Source organism: Myripristis murdjan, chromosome 6 (assembly GCF_902150065.1).
Source record: "Myripristis murdjan chromosome 6, fMyrMur1.1, whole genome shotgun sequence".
Taxonomy (NCBI): domain Eukaryota; kingdom Metazoa; phylum Chordata; class Actinopteri; order Holocentriformes; family Holocentridae; genus Myripristis; species Myripristis murdjan.
In genome coordinates, this window is record NC_043985.1 from 5,536,460 (window position 1) to 5,557,509 (window position 21,050).

The 21,050-nt window shown below is 41.0% G+C and overlaps 2 protein-coding genes across 6 annotated transcripts in view; one reads left to right on the top strand and one right to left on the bottom strand.

The window, feature by feature from the left end:
* LOC115360366 (proton myo-inositol cotransporter-like) lies at window positions 1-13,515 on the bottom strand. Of its 5 annotated transcripts, none has more exons than XM_030053257.1 (12): window positions 13,231-13,515; window positions 11,711-12,183; window positions 9,830-9,989; window positions 7,632-7,840; window positions 7,133-7,241; window positions 6,653-6,816; window positions 5,544-5,658; window positions 5,206-5,331; window positions 4,800-4,918; window positions 3,561-3,713; window positions 2,730-2,902; window positions 1-1,043 (listed from the first exon to the last, which is right to left on the bottom strand). In XM_030053257.1, the coding sequence occupies exons 2-12, from the start codon at window positions 12,156-12,158 to the stop codon at window positions 951-953; spliced, it is 1,869 nt and encodes a 622-aa protein (XP_029909117.1). In that variant the 5' UTR covers window positions 12,159-12,183; window positions 13,231-13,515; the 3' UTR covers window positions 1-950. The 5 variants fall into 5 exon arrangements, with proteins under 5 accessions (XP_029909117.1, XP_029909118.1, XP_029909116.1 ...); XM_030053258.1 differs by having other exon boundaries at window positions 11,711-12,186; XM_030053256.1 differs by lacking the exon at window positions 13,231-13,515 and having other exon boundaries at window positions 1-864; window positions 975-1,043; window positions 11,711-12,325.
* dnah10 (dynein axonemal heavy chain 10) overlaps window positions 13,346-21,050 on the top strand; it is a 33,514-nt gene continuing 25,809 nt past the window's right edge. The window contains exons 1-15 of the mRNA XM_030053243.1: window positions 13,346-13,425; window positions 14,409-14,483; window positions 14,636-14,733; window positions 15,143-15,251; window positions 15,361-15,476; window positions 16,127-16,340; window positions 17,002-17,159; window positions 17,309-17,539; window positions 18,822-19,012; window positions 19,191-19,389; window positions 19,537-19,731; window positions 19,824-19,994; window positions 20,239-20,418; window positions 20,512-20,670; window positions 20,822-20,967. Coding sequence (XP_029909103.1) covers window positions 14,671-14,733; window positions 15,143-15,251; window positions 15,361-15,476; window positions 16,127-16,340; window positions 17,002-17,159; window positions 17,309-17,539; window positions 18,822-19,012; window positions 19,191-19,389; window positions 19,537-19,731; window positions 19,824-19,994; window positions 20,239-20,418; window positions 20,512-20,670; window positions 20,822-20,967 — 2,132 coding nt within the window. The 5' untranslated portion in view covers window positions 13,346-13,425; window positions 14,409-14,483; window positions 14,636-14,670. The remainder of the gene's footprint in view (window positions 13,426-14,408; window positions 14,484-14,635; window positions 14,734-15,142; window positions 15,252-15,360; window positions 15,477-16,126; window positions 16,341-17,001; window positions 17,160-17,308; window positions 17,540-18,821; window positions 19,013-19,190; window positions 19,390-19,536; window positions 19,732-19,823; window positions 19,995-20,238; window positions 20,419-20,511; window positions 20,671-20,821; window positions 20,968-21,050) is intronic.

The following is a 21,050-nucleotide window of genomic DNA, read 5'->3' on the forward strand; positions in this document are numbered from 1 at the left end:
AGAGTGTATTTATTTCCAGATGATCATATTAATTAACAGGACATATAAAAGGAGACATACAGAGCATATAATTTCATTCACATCATAAGAATAATATATCACCAAAATATACAGCCCACCTCTTATTTATCCCAAGGTTAGTGCAGTAGAAATCTGTAGCCTATCGCGACTGAAAATCATATGATTTTTCTTTTAGCTGAACGTGTTGGGGAATTATCCAAATGTTCCTCTACACATGCTCACAACTGTCCACCTGAGAGTAAAATTAGCCTGGAACAAAATGGCAGCGCTGGCGTTTAACTACCACCAGTGTTGATAGTTCTATTTTAATATGACATACTTTTTTCCCAGATCTTAATTTCTTGCCTGGGCTGGCAATCAACATGATTTATGCCCATATTTAGGGGTGTATAATTGTATTAAGGCCATATCATCTACAGTTGAAGGGTTATTCTCCCAGTAACAAATATTAAAACATGTAATGACTGTGGACAACAACACAAAATGTATAGTCATACAAAATTAGCAAGGTTTTTGTTCCCGTACCTCTATAGGATTTTCTTTGATCCACAACATTTTCACCATCTGAAAATTATTCAATTCATTTTCCAGATGAGCATAAGAACTTGGTATCACTGAAAACAGACAATATTGGTTCTTAAATAAGACACGACTAAACAGCGACTCTTGCTGGCCGCATGGAGCTTACATTTTTTACTTTCCTGTTTATTATAATAAAGAGGCTGCAGTGTTGGATTTTAATAAGAAAGCAAGCAAAGCACATATCATTGTGTGCCACTGAAGATGAGATGTTGTGTACAAAGGCCATTTGTACAATTCAGGGCTACTTGGTAATTATTTGAGCTGTGGAAATGAGGAGATGAAAATGAACGTTAAAAGGCATATTTAGTTTATGCGGCATTATAGAAAACGGATTAATCCTGTAACACTTAGTGCCTTAATACTGTACTTACAGTTATATAGGCTATGCCACTGTCTAACCCAGCGGCTCCGTCCTGTGCTGGCCTGAAATCCAAACCCTTCTAGAAAAAATATAAATAAACAAAAAAGACATTGGAGACACAACTGAGTCTAACAATTTCGCATATTAAAAAAAAAAGAAAAGAAAGAAAGAAAAAGAAAATAAGACATGGTTTTGGTTTAAAATGGAACCTCTCCCATTGTGCACACAATTAGCAGCAACCCCTCATCGATTGTGTTCTTCTATCAGCAAAAGATTATACTCCTGTTAGTCATTTCAACAGGAGTGTGTTCTGAAAGAGCCCAGCCCACCACAGAATACAAAGGTCTACAAAACACCCCTATATATTCCAGAGAGAGATACATATAAGGCAAACTCTTAGGAAATCAAAGGTAGTGTCTGAAATAGTCTCTTCTCCACATTGTGGATCCCTTATTTATGAAATCATTTCAATTTAGAAACATGGAAGCTTGATCAGTGTACATAGGATATATACATATAGTGTATACAGTATACATCATTAAGGCTAGCAGACAATTGCCCACTTGCTGGTATTTTGTTTTAGTTTTTGTGCTGCATGATTACTGACCACCAATCAGTCCATTGCACTATCTTGCAATAATACTGCACAGAAATTAAAGGAAAGCCTCGGTTATGATGATTCAGCAACCTGGACAGATGGTTTCTGACATCTCTGGAATACAAATGAAGACCTTGTTTCTAAAGTGCTATACACCCATTTTGTGAAAAAAAAATCATTCCCCAAAGTTCATCATTAAAATTATGATGAGGCTGGAATTTTTTTGAAATGTATTTATCCGTTTTTATTGTCAGCATGGTCGATGAGAAGACTGCAAGAATTTCCTCTTAGTCACCTCCACCTGCGTTGTAACCAAAGTTAGAAAAATGGCAACACTGAGATATTTAACATGGACACTGGTTTTCTTTGATAGTGTTGAGCCACAGCAACATATTTTTCAACATTATTTCCTCCACTGGTTTTAATCTCACCCAGCGAACTTGGGTGTACGAGGTTTCTGAGCATACCGCTGTAATGTTGCCATTCCTGCTGATGGCTACAACACACATGGTGGTGAGTGGGAGAAAATCACTGCTGGTTGCGACCCTCTCATAAAAAAGGTTGACAATAAACAATTAAATCAATAAAATACACAGAGCAGATCCTTTAAGTACAGAGGATCAGTTCGTTCAAGTGTTGTGAGTGTGCCAGCCAAGGATTCAGTCACTTCCCACCTTTGGAAAAAGTACCATTATCTGTGAGTTTAGTGCCATCCAACATTTTGAAATGCAGCTGTCTTTTGTTTTCAAATAATGAATCTCTCATTTTGGAGCAAACAGTTCAAGTGAATATCTTTCACCTTGATCCTGAGATGTTCTGTTTTGTGATTCCTGTCATGATGACACAATGGGAATGACATAAAATAAAGGGGAATGTGCGACTGAAGATCTGAAAGCAGGCTAATTGCAGGTGTAAAACAAAGGCAAAGAAAAAAGAGATGATTGACAAAAGCTACCAGAGGGAGGCAAACTCCAGGCATTTTTTGCTTATCACCAGACACAACCACTAGAGGGCACTATGATACTTCCTCCCCACATCAGTAGTCTTCCCAGTCCGCAAGCAAAAAGACAGAAATCCAAAAGGTAGAGGGGAAGCAGCGAGGATCTCCTTGGTTTACTCTATATCAGAAGCGTCGTTGTCAGACAAGTGGTAGTTACTGCCTTTTACCCGGATGTACTGGATGTTGCGATTGCCGTTGTGTGAAGAGGCTCCACAGGAGCAAAGTGGACCGGAGAACAGGCTCTCAATCTCCTCTAGCTGGAGGCCCTGGGTCTCTGGGAGGCAGCCCAGGATGAAGAGCAGGCCCAGCGCCGACAGGCCCGCATAGACGAAGAACGCCCCTGGAGGAGGGAGATTCACATTTACATTTTAGCCGTTTAAGCTGATGACTGAATCTAGATTATCTTGCTGTGAATGAGCTGGTGGGGGTTCATTGTCTGAAAGACACCGACAGTCAGTCTTTAACTAGTAGTCCAGCCTGTAGTCTTGACATAGAGAGCAATCATGACTTGAGTTTGTTTTGTTTGCGTGTCACAGCCATAACTCAGACAGTTCTTATCTATTTGGTTCAAACTTGGCAGGTCGGGCTGGGTCAGGTCAGGGCCTTCTGTAGAACATCTTTCACATTTGTCGAAGGTCAAAATTGAGGCAGGACATCAAGGTTTGCCATATATGATAATACAAGGGACATGGATACCGAAACACCCGACTGCATGTCTGCTTGTATTTGGTTCATTCAGATTCACACTGCCCAATTACACGCAGAATACATGGACATGGAAGCAAAAGTCAGATGAACTCACAAGTCCACCGTTTATTGGACAGAGTTATGGTAATCTGTCATCCTTAGAGATTTTGTTAGCGGGTAGCGGATTCAAAAATAATAATAAAAAAAATTAAAATTCAAAATGGGTCTCTATTGTCGACAGGTAATTTTAACACCTAATATGAAAAGGCACATGTTAATTATTCCCATTTAGCTATTCATGGAGCTCTTACCATAATAAGTGAGGTACTCAGCGAGGTGAAGGAAGGTCAGAGACACCAGGACGTTGCAAATCCAGTTGACCCCGGCTGAGGCGGCGTTGCCAGTGCTGCGGGCCCACAGAGGGTATATCTCTGAGTTCACGGTCCAGGGCATGGGACCCATGCCTGCCACAGGGACACACCAAGAGAGGACAGAGGCATTTGTTAATACTGGTGTGCCTAATATTCATTACATTAGTCATATGTTGATATCTCTTGCAATATTCACATGCATAAAGATACACTTTGTTAGATTACGCATTCATTAATATCAAACATATATAAACAATCATATGCATAATAACTGCCGGTTGTGACTTTATAAAATATTGATATGCATAACATTTATTAGTGTAGACTTTTAAAATATTCATAAGCATTTCATTCATATTTATGATAGTCAAATGGTCAGCAGTGTGTGAGAAACTGTAATTCCCTGTTCTGAAACGGCTTCTGAACTTAAAGTAAATGTAGATTAGATAAGCACTCTTGTCTTTCTCTTGGATAATGTTGACAATCCGTGACTGTATCTACCAATGTCTTGTTGTAAAAGCCCCAAGATCAAGCAATGTATTTGTGTCAAGGATAAACATATCTAATTTTTTTAACACCGTCTCACAGACTCTGTTGTTTTCTTATTTATTTACTCATTTAACTTTATCTGGGGCCGTTCACCTAGTACACATGCCCCTTGTTAGAAACAGCCTGCTTGTCCCAGCAGCTAAAAAAAACCAAACAATGTTTTTTATTTTTTTATGGTTATTATTTATTTATTTTTAATACATTAAAACATCCAAATAAATTACATAATTACAAGTAAACTGAAATAATGCAGATTGCAACCTGTGTTTTACATTGTATTTTCTTTTCTTTTTTTAATGAAACCTTTTGTGACCGAGCAGGTTACGTGCAATATGGATGAAGATATTTTGCTGTTATTAATGGAATTTATTTTGAAAGATATATATTAGATCAAAACAAGTCGGAGATTGTTAGAGTTATGATGTGTCTACACTTTGTTTTCTGGGCCAGTTACTTTCAAGTCATTTAACAGCAGGGATGACAGACTATTTTTGGACATGAAAGCCACTTCAGAACAGTCAAAGATGGTTCATGTCATAATGTGTGAAAGTAAATAGAGCCTTCTTTTATTCATAGAAAGTCAGAAGGATTGCTAGATGGGAGAGAAGAAACAAGACAATCATTTCATACCTGGAGCAAAAGAGCCGAGGTACAGGATGAGGCCGAGCAGGACGATCCATGAATAGGACGTGGGACAGTAGTTGTACGCCCACAGTGGACCGTAACTGACCTTGGTCAGGTTGGTACAGCTGGATGAAAAATAATTTAAATGTACTCCATAAATAAATTTGGTTGGCACAGATTACAATCAAAACACAGAAAATAGCACAGAAAAAATACACAATTAAAGCTGCTGCGTGTGCATTTCCGAACATCAATATATGATTGTCAAATAAATTATGACACATTAGTATAATTACAGTTAACAAAGACAATGACTGAATTTAAATTATATTTGCCAACCATTAACTGTCTCTGTCTCACACACACACACACACACACACACACACACACACACACACACAGAGTGCCTGACCTGCCCCAGGCTGCATGCTCTGTGGATGACGGATCAACTGGAACACAGGAGGTGTCGTACACTGCGGTGCTGTTTTCAAAAAAACAAAATCCACAGGCGGGATCCAACATGCAGCGATCACAGAACCTGGGGGACACAACAGAATGTAACACCTTTTATTATCTAATGGCCATATATGACTCCATTTGCAGTGAAAAATAACTTCCCTTGAGCCCTTGTCAAAAAACGACCAATCTTCTCAGCAACGATAATTGTGATCCTTATTCTGACTATGTTTTGTCTTCCCTGTGTTGTGGCCTTCACAGGTTCTCATTGGCTGACTGCAGTGCTGATCTTACCCGTACTGTGTGCACGAGGAGTTGAGAGGGTCAGCTGGGTGCAGGGTGATGGGGGGAGAGAACTGGGCTGACAGTAAAAACCCCACAGCCAACAGGACCAGACTCAGGACAGTGCCTGCATTATGCACAAGAAACACAACATTTGTGACTGCCAGCAATTAAACCATTAGTTGGCCTTATTTTCCAGCGTGACCTTTGACCCATACAAAATTGTGTAGACGTTTACATGCAGTTATCACATACATAGTTAAAATGAGATTAGTGTTCCCTACCTTATAGATACCACTTAACCCCTTGCTTGTCATTTACACCATAAAATCCAAACTTGTTACAGATTTGTAACATAATCTGGAAGACATTTATGGGTCAAAGATTCCAGCATAGTAGAAAAGCAGACATATTTGTTGAAGAAAAGTAGTTCCTTCTGGCCAAAAGGAGTTCCTTCTGACCAAAATGCAGCTTTATCAAATCAGCCTGGGTCAGCATAGCATGGAAAACACGAACCTTCACCTGACGACTTAGGCTGGTTTGGATCACAAGTCACGTCTGACACAGCACTTCTGAGAAACTGCTAATGTCCTGCGAGGTTACTTCAAGGCATTCGGCTGTGAATGGGTGTAGCTGTGTAGCTTTGTCACTCTACAATTTATCTAACAAGTTAGTTAATTATTAAAAATAAATAAATAAAAAAACATGTATACAAATGCTATCTAAAGCTAAAACACACAAACATCAGCAATTCAACTTGGGAAAAGGAGGCCAACCTTCTTAGATATAGGCCCCTAAAATCAACATGCATTGGTCTGGTCTCTCTCCAATCTAACACAATGTTTTTAATTTAAATTGGAGTGAGCAAGAAATGGTAGATGCTACATAAAATACTCTTGATAGTCATTTTTAAGAATAACAATGGAGACACCACCATTTCTAATATCTCCAATTGCTAACTAGAAAATGAAGTAAACATTCACAAAGCTTCATTTTGTAGGGAGCGTGTGGTGCACCGGTGCCCTCCACTAAAGAATGAAGACTCACTGAATGTGACGACACTGTTTTAGAGCACCACATATACCAGCATCTAGAATGTAGACAACGTCAGAGACACAAACCTAGCATGCTGCCCAGGGTCAGCTTCCTGCGGCCCACCCTGTCCACCAGCCACACCCCCACCAAGGTGAACAGGAAGTTGACACCGGCGCTTGTTGAGGCTAACCAGATGGCCTGCTTGTCGTCTCGCACACCTGCCATCTGCAGAATGGTCGCACTGTAGTACCTGGATCCAGGCAAAGAGGAGCCAAACACTTTGTTTCAAAATAGCAGACATGTTTCTTTTATTCAACATTCATATTTTTTGTTGTTCTATGCAAGAATCCATTAACGTTCTACTCAAAGTAAATCATAGTCAAAAATGTCATTTTTAAAATTAGTATTAGTTTGCATGCATGTCTGTTTAAGACAAAACTAAATTTCCAAAATTCCCCAACTTAACTGCCCATGGAAAGTTTCTGAAGGGTTTATGGAAATCTACCAGAAATTTTCCACCCCTTTGCAACCCCAGGAAACTGGAAGAGGATGACAAGACTACCTACATGACAGTATTGACACCAGACAGCTGCTGAAACATCTGGAGGCCACAGCCGACGATGAGTGCCCTGCGTGTTGGAGGGTGGCTGAGGATTTGGCAAATAATAACTCCACCTACAGGACGGGAAATCACTGTTATGAGCAGCGTGATGTCACTGGAAATCAACTAGCAGGGCTGGCAGATGTACAGTAATACTTATCCAGAAGGTATGGATTAGTATCAAGGATTAGATACCAGTAATGGCAACACAAGTCATTTGATTTTTTTTTTTTTTTTAAATGAAAAAATGTAACTTCTGAACATAATGTCTATTAATTTTATAGATCGATAGCTAGAGAGAGAGAGATAGACAGAGAGAGGGGTAAAAATTAAAAATTAAAAAAAATGTATCCACTACAGCAAATGGCGCAAAACATCTTAAAATTCATTTATAAACATTACAGAAAAACACTCACTTTATGGCATTTTTTCTTTTTTTAACGTTTTCACCAAAAATCGCTCACCTTTTCCAGCCTCCTTCTCCTCCTCTTCAATGCTGGTTCGGATGGTGTCGTACTCGTCATCGACGTTCAGGCCTCCTCTGATCTGGGTCAGGACTCTGCGCGCCTCTTGGCTCTTTCCCTTTTGGAGGAGCCAGCGGGGACTCTCAGGCAGGAAGAGAAAGCCGACAAACTGCAGCACGGAGGGGATGACAGACAGACCAAGCATGTACCTACAGAATTAAGAGGCGGAGGGAGGGGGAGGAAAAGAAAGATTAGAGAGGAGAAATGAGAGATGAGAAGGGATCTTGAATGGAAGCAGAGAAGAAGAAACCAGCCATTGTTCTGGTGAGGTTCTGGGATATCCAAGTGTATTTGAGGGGGATCCTGGGAAGCCCCAGCAAAATGAGTGACAGTCACATTTCAAACTGCACTAAATGAGAATGTTTTGCAAAAATATTCCTGTCTTGTCAGCGTGAAACCCCAACACTGCGCTGCACCCATCCTATCCATCCAATCACTGATACATTTTTACATTTCAGGAATTTAAATGTATCCAGGGCGACATACATGGATCGTTTCTCTAACAGCTAGAGATATTTTAGTTGCTGAGAGTCAAATGACTGAAGGTTTTTCTCAAAACACACCATTTTGTTTCCACATTCAACAACACGACAGGGAGAGATCCTTTGTACAAGAGGCTGGGATGCCAGTTTCTCCATAAAAAGTAACCTCAATAGACCTTTCATGTTCACATGTTATGAACTGACAGGAGGAATTCAGTCTTTTTTCCTGACTGGAAAACCTCTCACTACACTATTATTATCACTGTGTGCAGGTATAACTTGTAGTTGTGGTGCAACAACAGGTTAAGCTGCTTTTCTAGGAGTTACTGAAAGGTACTCTAGAAACTGCAGAAAAATCACTTACTAAAATAAAAGCAGACATGGCAGGTTGAAGGAAGTAGCTACACCAGAAAAGTTCAGCAAAATAATTCTTGGAATTTTTTAACACCAGAAATTGATATTACAATTTAAGAGTAGGGTGAGTGTTTTGACATTTGAGTGCTGTGTGTTGGTGGACAAACACTCACAAAAGACAAGAGTGCGCAATCCTCTTCATCTGAGAGGCATACACTTTGCAAATGTTTGCCTAATTTGCCTAAACAGCAGTCAGGCAGCGATCCATTCAGAAAAAGATCAACCCACTAAACCAGTGGCTCCCAACCCAGTCTTCAAGGCCCCTCTATCCTGCAGGTTTATCCCTGCGTTCCAATACTCATACTACCATACTATTTAGTATGCAAAAAAAATAAAAAAATAAAAAAATAAAAAAGAATAAGTATGTCCCAATACATAGTATGTCAGATGCAGTATGCCAAGAGTACCAGGATGTTCTACTACACCCGGTCAGATTTCGCAGTATGCATTTCAGCATGCTGCTCTGGCCATTCTGACCCACAATCCTTTGTGCAGCGGAAGTTACGTCGCACTGACTGAGTTGTGTGTACAAGCCATGCCCACATACGGAAGACAACACGACACACATATAGCACAAAACTTGCTCAGTGACAGCAGAAGCGACAGGAAGACAGAAATATGACAGATGACAGCGCAGAAATATGACAATATGACAGACGACAGTGCAGTACAAAATAGCACAGGCATTTTGACAACAACATTCAAATGTGGCGCTACAGACGGCGGAGGTAGTGAGCAAGAGGGTCAGACTTCAGGGATGATGTATGTAGTGTGTCCCAATAGTATGCATGCGCATGCATACTGCATACTACACTACATACTTTGTAAAGGCAGCTGCAGTACATACTAAAAGTAAAAAGTAGAAGTATGAGATTTGGAACGCAAGGCTTGATTCAGCTCTACGCTCTCACACCTGATCCAATTAAGGGTTTCATGCGGATTGGCTGAAACAGATGTACCTGACATGATATCTTCACCTGAAGGTCTCAAGGTCTCAAGCTGTTTCCCCTAACATATTTATGTGTTTATGTCAATCCTACAAAAAAAGGGGTGACACCATGACCACAATCTGAGGAGAATTGTCACAGCTCAGTATCACAATTAATTTAGTAACAAATGATCAACATCCTCTGTGCTCAGAGTCAGACAGAGAGAAATACACAAGACATATAAACAGACAAGCAACCAAACAAAAATGATGTCTATTTACTGGCAGGACAACAATGTGCAGAGAATATGTACCTCCAGCCGTTGTGCTGCACATAGCTGAAAGCCCCATCCACCACACTGGCAACAAACTGGCCGCCGGTGATGAAAAGGTTGTTAATAGTGACAAGCTGACCTCTCATATGGGAGGGTGACACCTCTGCTATGTACACAGGAACTGTCATAGAGGCAATACCTAAGGACAGAAGAAAAGACAAGCTTTCACTGGGGTGCTTAGGGACAGTTCTATTTTCAAAAACATTGCTCTCTCTGCTTCAATTTGATTATTCAATTTCTTTCAAATATAGGGAACCCTGTGTGGAAGATTATATTTTGTAGGTGATTCCAGCTATTTTTCAAAAAGTACTACAATTTGTTTTAATTGTGTACTGCCAGTCAATCATTTTCTAATAATGGCAGTCAGTTTTCAAATGATTCAAACAGGAACTCCTATGACTAATAATTTAACATGCTGATGATGCAAATTATGCAATACAGTACAAAACCACACACATTACTGAGTAAAAAAAGACTATGTGTTATGCCAGTGCTTCTATAAAGTGGGATTCAGGGACCCAAGGGATTATTTGGGGGGTTCCAGGATGGCTCTAACAGGCTGGAGATATTTTATTTTCAGAAATACTTTACCCCCTAGATGCTAGCATAGTTACACACATGCAAAATGATGACAACAAAAAACAACAAAAATCAAACAGTGTTTTGATCAAAGGGTTCTCCTTGCTCACAGCCATCTCTCCAAAGACAACCATGCAGTGTTGTAGCAAATAATATCTATCATTTGTGTTTTCTTGAAGCCATTTGAGAGGGTTCACGTGGCTTCATCTGTCAGCTATCCTGTTTGTATGTTTTGTAAAGAAAAGAATTATTTTTCTTTGATTGTAGCCATGGATATGAGGTGTAAAATATCTCCACTCCCGGGATCCACAAGGTAAAAGTCGGTGAGCCAAATTGTATATTTTCTGCCTTGGAGCCCCATGTGAACTCTTTGTTCGCCTGACACAGCACATGCACTGCGCCCCTACAATCACATGATTACTAGGCCCAAGGAAAAATCTACCTTGGAACAAGAAAAACAGGTAAGGTAACCCACTTTAGGGAGGGGTTTGCAAAACAATATCAGGGAGTGGATTTCTATCTGCTCATGGATATTTGTATATGCAGCTCAAAGTAAAGGAAGATGGTGGCTTACACTTCAGGGGAAAGGGGAATTCAGGTCAAATGGGAATGATGGGGAAAGTAAATGAATGACACTCTCTACTCCCTCAGCAACTACTGTTAGGGTGCTCCTGAACAATATAGGCTACCTAAACCCTTAGCTTCTAAGCAATTACTATGGTTGTAACTGAGTTATGGGGGGTTGTGGAAAAAACTTGCTTGCTCAGCTAAGATTAACTTGTTAAAAACCTGAAAATGTCTATTCCCTGGGCCCTATATTCCCTCAAAGTACTTCTTTCATACACTCTTTTCAGATACTATTTCAGATGTCATTTACTCAACAGATATTATCAGGTTGTGCATTTTTGATAATACTATACCAGAGGACATGGACATCATTCTCATTTTTATGGTAAGGGAACATAAGATTGCGTATGTGGCCTGTTTCACCAACAATGTTAGTGCTTATTAATGCTACTAAGTGTTTGAATAAGAATATGTTACCAAACACAATTTCAGATATTATTTCCTAAACACTTCTTTTTATGTTGGAGCTGTTTCTTTTTGATAAAATGATATTGGAAGACAGGGCAAGGGAACATAACTGAGGCACACTGGGTGACACACACACACACACACACACACACACACACACACACACACACACACACACACACACACACACACACACACAACAAGCTTAGTCCAATGTTTCCACACATGCCATGCCAGCAAACTTACCAATACCCAAGCCTATTATAATCCTGCCGAGGAGGAGGGCCAACTTGTCCGGAGCAACACTCAGGAGGATGCCTCCGACGGTGAAGATGAAACTGGCCACCAGGATGCACACCCTGCGTCCCAGCAGCCCGTTCAGGGTGCCTCCACTGAGGGAGGAGAGCGCCGCCGCTCCCACGGTGCTCGAAATGAGCACCTCCTGCCACAAGGCGCTAAGGTTCATCTCCTTTTTCAGGAGCAACATAGCCCCGGAGACTACCCCGGTGTCATATCCGAATATGAATCCTCCCAGGGCGGAGAAAAACGCCAAGACATAAACGAATCCCGGCGTGGTGGGCTCTTGGTCCACGATGCCTCCGCCGGTGACGGAGGCGCGGTCCCCGGCGGGAGCTCCGATGAGGCTCCGCTCTCCATCGTCACTCTGCCTCTTGCCGCCCATAAGGTGGCTCATTCGCTGCAGGCTGTATTCATCGCGGCTGCTGGGCATAGGTGAAAGCAGTCGTTATGTTCACTGGTGTTCAACTTCGTCTGTCTGAGTCAACAATCCGAGACCTGACCTGTCCTGTCCTGCCCTGTCTCATCATCGACGTGGAAGTCGGTGTTCGTCATCGTCCGAGTGGGGAGTGTGAGGTCTACATAGGTGTAGTCAGCTGTCACGACACACTAATGAAACACCCACTATCATAATCCTCACTGTTCATAATGAATACCACGGTGTCAGCAGAGAAGTAAAACAAAGTATCAGGAGAGAAGTGAGGTTAGGCCTACGCAGGAGAGGAAACAAGCAGCATTCAGCTCACATCCACAGCCTCTACCTACGTATCCCGTGCAACCAAGTCATTATCCACTGCGAAACAAAACGCATTGCGCCGCCATTAACCTTTAATGCCAATAATTGGGTGTGTATCAGATTTCACAAATGCACTGTGAAAAGTCAGCATCGCTGCCTTGGGGTGCCGTAAAGTGATTCGTTCTGCTAAGAGTCAAAGCGGGTGAAACCGTGGCAAGAATACAATGAGCTGTTTCCCCGCACTCACACCAAACTCCATTCAAAATATATCACTTTATTGATTCCTCACTCTTTTGCAAACGTATGTACCGATTAAGACAAAACCTAAAACAATTTAGTCATCGACTGGATATTTTGGTACATTCGGTTTGGTACACGATCAAGCATGTAGCACTTAATTTGAACAAGGTCTTAATTTGGTTATGTTGACAATCGTAGCACAACAAAATCTTTACGTTTATTTATTATCAAAATTAGTTTTGATTGGTGTATTGTACAGATGCCGAATAATAAAAGTCCTGGTGGCTTACTTTTCTCCATTAACTGCAACTCGGAAAAGCAGTATCAAACTTGTAGAGGTTTGAATGAAATGCACTAAACCTATTGCCTACCTCCAATACTTAAAATCAAAAGCAAAATAAAAGCAACATATGACAAATGTCAGTCCGCAGTGACTCGAAATGTCAAAGACCAAATTAAACAGCAGTCCCAGCGTGCTGGTTGATTTACTTACCGCTTTACAGACAAGTTGTTCCAACTGTGCACTGTTTACTGTCTGCCGCTACTCCGCACCAACCGGAAGTTTTTCAGGCTGAAGTCATATGATATGTGACCACAGGGCACGAGCATCGTCGGCACAAGGCTGGTGATGTTTTATCCGGTAATGTTTTAAGACTGCCCCCGAATCTGTCTTACAGAGGGGAAAAAGGTATAATCATCAAGAAATGTCATTAATTTAACTCCAGACAGCCCCAACCCTTGCTGCTGCTTGTGTGGATGTAGAGCAGGAGTAGGCAACCCCGTGTCATGGAGAGGCTGCAAGTTTTCATTAAAACCATTCCTCCTCTCTGCTTTAAGGTGTGGTAATCAGTGAAATCACGTGGTGGAGTTTTTGATTGGAATCAAAACCTGCAGGTTCTCCATGGCACAGGGTTGCCTACTCCTGGGGCGTATTCAACGACGTTGTCTCGTTGAATGATATGTTTGGTCGTAACGTTTTGTAACAGAGAGCAACATGCCTCGGCAGCAGGATATGCAAACAAATTCCACATAAGAACCGAGGCCGGGGTTACAACCCATGGCATTCTTGCTGTGAGGCGACAGATAACACTGGGAGGAAAACAAACAAACAAACAGAAGCAAAAGTAGCCTACCTAAAAATCTGCTGGAGGTTGGTACCTAACAGTCGGCAATATTTTTCCTAGGATTAACTCTCTACAGCCTTTCTCTAATCCCAGCCATAACCAAATTAAACCCAACTATAACCTTAACCTTAACCTCAACGATAACCTTAACCATTAATCCAAAATGACCACTAAAAATGTAATAAATAAATAAATAAATAAATAAAAATGTAAATGTAAAAAATTGGCTTCCCGTCGGAGAATGCGCACGCGCTCAGGACGGTTGATGGTTGCCATAGCAATACACCACCAACTGTAAAGATCAGCAGAGTTGGATACACAGACATATATAATAGTCTCTCTTAATGTCTATGGTTGGATAGATTATAAAACCGGTACACGACCGGTACACGAAATATGGTACACGATGATTTAAGAGTGGAGTGGATCCGGCAGCGGGTCCTCTCCGCTTTTTATTTACCGGAGCCCGACTGTTTCGAGGAGCTACTCAAGCGAGGAGATGGAGAAAACGAGCAGTTAATTTTAAACTTTTTAAACGATGTTTCAGAGGAGGAGCAGGCATCCACACTGCTGTTTTTCAAGAGGGTTAGAGAAGAGGAAATTGAAGTTGAAGTTCCAGTTGGTAAGTGGGCAAACTCAATTTAAAAAAAAAAGTTGGCCAGATAAAATAACAGCTAGTGACTTTGTCTCGATGTTACCTGCTAGTCACATAGTTAGCTAACGTGTGCCAACCGTCCAAAAATTCACCCTGTAACGTCACTGCTGTTGTCTTAGAAGAGAGCGATTCTTCAGGTCCTGGCGACAACTCCATGACCCAAACTGCTGGAGAGGAGATAATCTTGGACTCGGGGGAGAAAAACCGGCAGCCCACTGTGAGATTAAATCCTGATTTAACCCCTAGAGTCTTTAATAGCTGACCTTAGTAATTATGAATGTTTCAAAACCTTTATAGTTTATGACTGAGGTATGGAATGCCTTTATTGTCGTTGCACAAAACTGTACAACGAAATTCAAATGCAACTCCTTGTGGCAAAAGATAAAAACAAACAACATACAACAACAGCAGCTGAATAAATGAATAAAAGATAAATAATTAGCAGCAGTGTAAACAGTACATTGCACAAGTCCCATGAATGGTTAGGAGTTAAGGTGTGGAGAGATTTAGGTGATCATGCAGCTTGCTGTTAAATAGTGTAAAGTAAACATGTGCATAGATGGAGGGAAAGGGGGGCTTAATACATTAAAAAGTAATAAACTGCCATTATGGTTGCCTGTTTCCAGAGGACTGAGGCTCGAATGGTGTATCACATAGAGCTTCATGTAGCAGTGAACATTGTCCCAGAGAGATTCACGAAATCCATTGTCTTCTACTTTCTCAGGAACACAAAAGGTGAGTGAGAGTTAAACAGTGCTACAAAAGCAGGATGAAATCAAACCATAAACTACATGCCATGCTGGAAAATATTAACCAAGCTATTATTTCTTTGTGTTTTATTTAGAGGTCATCTCTAAACCCAGTGACATGAATGAGGCCAGTAATCTCATGCCCAGGGTGATGGAGATTGGCATGCTCAATGGAAATGCCCTTCTTATGTTGAAGAATACACTGAGTCATGTTAGTAAGAAACGCAACCAGTGAACTGTCAAACTTAAACCTGATAATATTATAACCACAAGAACAATATAATAAAAACAATAACAATATTAATACATTTATTTGTATATCACTTTTCAAAACATCTGGTTAACACTTAAAAATAAGTGGATTAAAAATGTAATGCTCAAGCAAAAAGTAAAGAAGCAGTCCAAGAAAAATAAAACCATAAAATATGAAAACATAGACAGAAGATGAATGTGGCACAACATGTGAGTACCATGTATCAAGGTCCTTACCAATGCACAGGGGCGCCGCCAGGAATTTTGGGCCCCATGAAAAAAAAAAAAAATCTATTTACTCGATGATGGTTTAATAATTTCATATTAGTTTTTACCTATTTTTTGGGGCCCCTGTCAAGCAAGGGCCCTTGGGATTGTCCTAACTTTTCCCCCATATATGGCGCTCCTGCCAATGCAGCTGGGGTTTGATTTCAGCCTAAGCCCTCTGCTGCTCTCCCCTGCCTTTCCTGTCTCTCTACTGTCAGGTAAAGTAGAGATGCAAAATACTCTAAGAGGGTGGGGTTTTCCAACATAAAGAAAGCATAGTATATTTCTGATTCTCTGGTGGTAAAATTCATGTTTATTTATTTTCACTGTCATTTATTTCAGGTATACAACCCCATGCTCGCGGTTAGTCAGCTGAAGATGACTGATAGAGGTTTTGAATCAGCAGCATTATCCTCTCAGGATAAAGAGAAAGCAGGAGAGGGCGAGGACAACCTGCCAGTGGAGTCTGTTGGGGCGCTTTTGATTCGTGACGAGTTGCTCAACAGCACGCACAAGTTTTTGGGCCACATCAACATGATTCTCCATCAGCTTGAGGGTGTGTTTTGATGTCGGTTAGTTTACTAGACCCAAGCTGTGTCCCAATTCAGGGTCTGCATCCTTCGAAGTCGGCATTTGAAATGCGCACTTCAAATGCGGCCTTCTTTCCAGCCGTTGGTAGCCGATTCGAAGGCTGCACCGCGACTAGCATTTGCGGGCTCCTGTATCCCAAAATGCTTTGCGTGCTGCTGCTCAGTCGGAGAAAAGTTCAGATTTCACATTATAAATATTCGTTTTTTACTCATTTGAACATCCAACGCCATATATGTTAAACCAAAACCCCTGTTCTGTCTTGTCTGACAGAAAGAAACGTTATATTTCGGTCTCCGGAGTTTGTTGTCATGGAAACGGCGGTAACGGCGGTTACGCAACCAGGAAATACTCCGAAGGCTAGACTGTCCCATTTCGTAGCCGTTAGTTGACGGGGGAGGATGCTTCGGTTGAAGTCCGGGTCCTCCGAAGGACCCAGACTTCGGAGGACCCGGACTTCGAAGGATGCTGACCCTGAATTGGGACACAGCTCCATTCAGTGATATTGTGAGTGAATGTAGCAGAAAACAGTAGTTAAATCAACAGGCACTCGGAATACTCATGCTTACATAGCAGTTTATTTCCATGGGGGAAAATCACTGATCTACAGATAAACCTTTCCATTATAGGTGAGATTAAGCTGCACATCCCTGATATAGACTTGAAGCCAGAGGTGGATATACTGTTGTCTACCCCAGAGATGGTAGAAAAGCTGGAGCAGTGTATGATGAACTGGCAGACTCAGATTACCATTGTTATTGAGGAGCAACAGAGTAAGAAACCACAGGTTTGTGTCCTTGAGCACAGAAATAATTTCCCCACAGTGATTCATACATTAACACATTTTTAATGAGGAAGAAGAATGCTGATGTTTTGCTTAGTGACTTGTGCTTGATCCATAAACCATGATGAACCATCCATCCTCCATTTTTCCAGGCACCTGGCCCTTTGGCTGAGATAGATTATTGGCGGGAGCGTACAGCCATCCTGAGTGCTTTGCGTGAGCAGTTCAATCTGCCTGTGGTAAAGAAGGTTGTGGAGGTGATGACCAAAGCAGACTCAGTCACTGTTCAGAACCTGGAACGAACTGTGGCTGAACTTACCAAGTACCGTGAGGAGTCAGCGGATAATGTTCGCTTTCTTAACACACTGGAGAGGCACTTCAAGGTTAGCCAGCACGGCTCCGTGTCCAACATTCCAATGCAATTTTTCTCATAGATACATTATTACTGAAAGTCAGTTACATTTCCTGTTGTCGTCTTCAAAAATGACAGGCAGTGTTCAAGATTAACGTAAAAAATTGGTGGCCGAGAACCGCCATCGCTGCAAATTAAAAAAAAAAATGCTGCAAATAAAAAAGAAAACGCTGCGTTGCAAATAAAAAAAAAGCAACGATGCAAACTTAATTGAACACTATTTTAACAATTGCACTATTAACGGTAATATCCAATTCAACATTAACGAGCCCAAATAGCCTGATGTGACCTGATGGCGCTAGATGATAAAGCAATCTTAGCGTCTGTGTTGCTTGGCAACCATTCTGTGCACTCTATCTTGCTTGGTGGAAGAATGAATAGTTCTCAATTTCATTGTTGCATTATTACCAATAAATTATTGATTTTTTTTCTTGTGTGTTTATTTTATGGGTTATATGTAGGGTAGGCCTAACCGTTTTATAAAAGCAATAAGCCCCTTGAAGCCGTGGGTTACAGTGATTTGACAACGGCTGAGGGGCTTTGTAAAATCACTGTAACCCATGGCGTCAAGGGGCTTATTGCTCGGGGCTGCCATGAAAAATAGAAAACACATGGCGACTACAGTTAATGCAGTACAATGTCTGTTTAAACAGTAACTTTTAACTTTGCTCGTTTTTCTTCTTGTTTTGCGTCATCTTCTTTGTCTTCTTCTTCTTCTCTCACATTAAAAAAACACACCTGTGCATCGGCAATAATAGTCCCAGGTAATTCATTACGGTGTTGGCTTTTTTGTTTGCATCGTTTTTTGTTTTTTTGTTTTTTTTTGTAACGCAGCGTTTTTCTTTTTTATTTGCAGCGTTTTTTTTTTATTTGCAGCGATGGTGGTGCTCGGCCACCTTTGTTTGCACCTTGAATCCTATAGCGACTGTTTCACAAGTTTTAATTTTTACTTTTTAAATAAATTATATTCAGCCAGAGGCAAGTGGTACACATACGCAGTGGTTGCTCTCATGAATGCATATAGATCTTAACACAGGAAGTGTTAACTGTAATACAAATCTCATGTCTTGTGAGTCTTTTAGTATAAATATAAATGGAAAAAAATCAGTTGTTATTACAATATATATATAAAAAAATATTCACGAGGCAGACAGTTGCACATACTCACATATTCAAATGCATCTTCCAACCCAATCAACAGCACTGTTTGTCCCCATGGAACCATCAAAGTTAATTTCTAATCCCTGTTGTAGAACCTGGCTACAGGAGCCAACTTTGCTTTGATCCTGGACACCATTCCTTCAATGATGTACAGTCTACAATTGGTGTGGATAATCTCCAGGCACTACAATACAGATGAGCGCATGGTCCCACTAATGGAGCGTATTGCCTGGGAGCTGTGTGAGCGTGTGGCTCGTGTGATTCATGTCCGCGTTCTCTTCAAGTATGTTGGTTTTACCTTTTGCCTACTTTTGAAATTTTGCATGGGAGCTATGGATATTAGGTGTATCTTGAATAATTTATAATGTATATATTAAATAGAAAGATAAACTGTGTCCAGTATCTACATGGGGTATTCTGTGGTTTCACTGTACCTCTACAATGCTCTGTTTATTAAACAGAGAGAAGCGAGAGATGGCCAAATCTAAGGTGCAGGATGCTAAGAAGATTCTAGACCTGTGGAAGTCAAGTTATTTTGAGATGCGTGCCCAGATTGAGGAGTCAGGCAGATGTCCCCGCTGGGAATTTGACTTCAAGAGACTATTTGGCAAGAGTGATTACATGGCTTCCATCTGCCAGGACTTGTACGATGCCCTGCAGGTCAGTACAGACAAACGTCACAAAGACTGACCTCTCACATGATGACTGGACACTTAGCAGAAATAGCACAAATAGCAGTTCATAATACAGTTTTTGAAAGGTTAAGATGTTGTGATAATTGATTTGCCTTGGCCTTGTGTTGTGCAGATTCTGGAGGAATTCCATAACATCTTTGGCCCGGAGCTCAAAGCTGTGACTGGTGACCCAAGACGCATTGATGATGTACTGCGCAGGGTGGATAGCCTGATTGTACCCATTGAGGGAGTCAGCTTTGACCCATTCAATATGTCTAAAATGACCAGCTGGAAAATGATCATGCAAGAGTTCAACACCGAGGTTGAGGTGAGGTTAGACAACCAAAAAGCAGAATTTTTATATATTCCTTAGTTATCACACTTTTCTGATTCAGTCATCCTTGACCTATGTCTGAATAGGCTATTGAAGGAGAGGCCATCAAGTTCATTGACCAGTCTTTCAAGACACTGCGCTCTGCAACGGCTGCCTTTGACATGCTACTGAAATGTAAACACATACGTTCCAGAGAGGCCATCAACAAACAAATGATGCAAAAGTTTAATGATGTCCTGGCTCAGTATGACAAAGAGGTACTTGTTGAAATCACCACAAAAATGCTGATTATATTTGAGTCTGCATTAAAAATGTTATTTAAGCTCTGTTTGGAACTTGGAACTGGATTTATATTCAGTAAGTATGCAAGCCTGAATGACCTACATGACTGGATGCTAGTTGTGGGTACAAATCAAACATTACAATTGTTTATGACATAGTGCATATCCCAGTGATACCTTTAGAAAGCTTGAATTTTTTTTTCTGTCACTTTTGGTGTAGTTGAACATGATAACTGGAATGTTTGAGATGGAGAAAGACAACCCTCCGTTAAATAAGAAAGAGCCTCCGGTGGCAGGGGCCATCTACTGGGTGCGTTGTCTTTTACATCGCATCAAAACCCCCATTCTTCACTTCTTAGCAGAAATGCCAGAGATGTTGGAAAGTGAGCACGGCAAAGCGGTGAGAGCAGTTATCTTACAATAATGTAAATATTTTTCTGCTATTATAAAATATTATTTGAAGCATGATCTAACTTTTGTGTTTTCTGCTCAGGTCAAGGAAAAATATGTTGAGGTGGGAATGCAGATGAGGGACTACGAGGTCAAGAAGCATGAGCACTGGCAAGAAGAGGTAGAAAAGACCCTACCATCGCTGATGAACAGAAACTTGCTGATCATGACTACCAGTAGACACCAAGGCGAGGCAGAGATGGTCAGTACCTTTCTCTCAGAAATTGAGCAGAAACACACTGATAACTGTCAGTCAACATGTGTGACATGAAGTTGATAATTGCAGTTTTTTCTGATTCCGTGCGTTTTCTCTTCATCACTCTGATTTTAAGGTGGCCCCTGCAACTGAACAGAGGTCAGAGAGGGACGTTCAATACATGGTCAATTTTGCTTTTGAGATCAAGGAGATCATTGCTGAGGCCAAACATCTTGGACTACATGGCTACCCTGTGTCTGATCTGGTTATTACCGTGGCTAAACAGGAAGAAAAATTCATCAGGTACTGACAGTCCCATATTACTTAATACTGAGTGCACTGAACAACACGGTCATCACTTATGTCATCTCTTGCTTGGCTTTGGT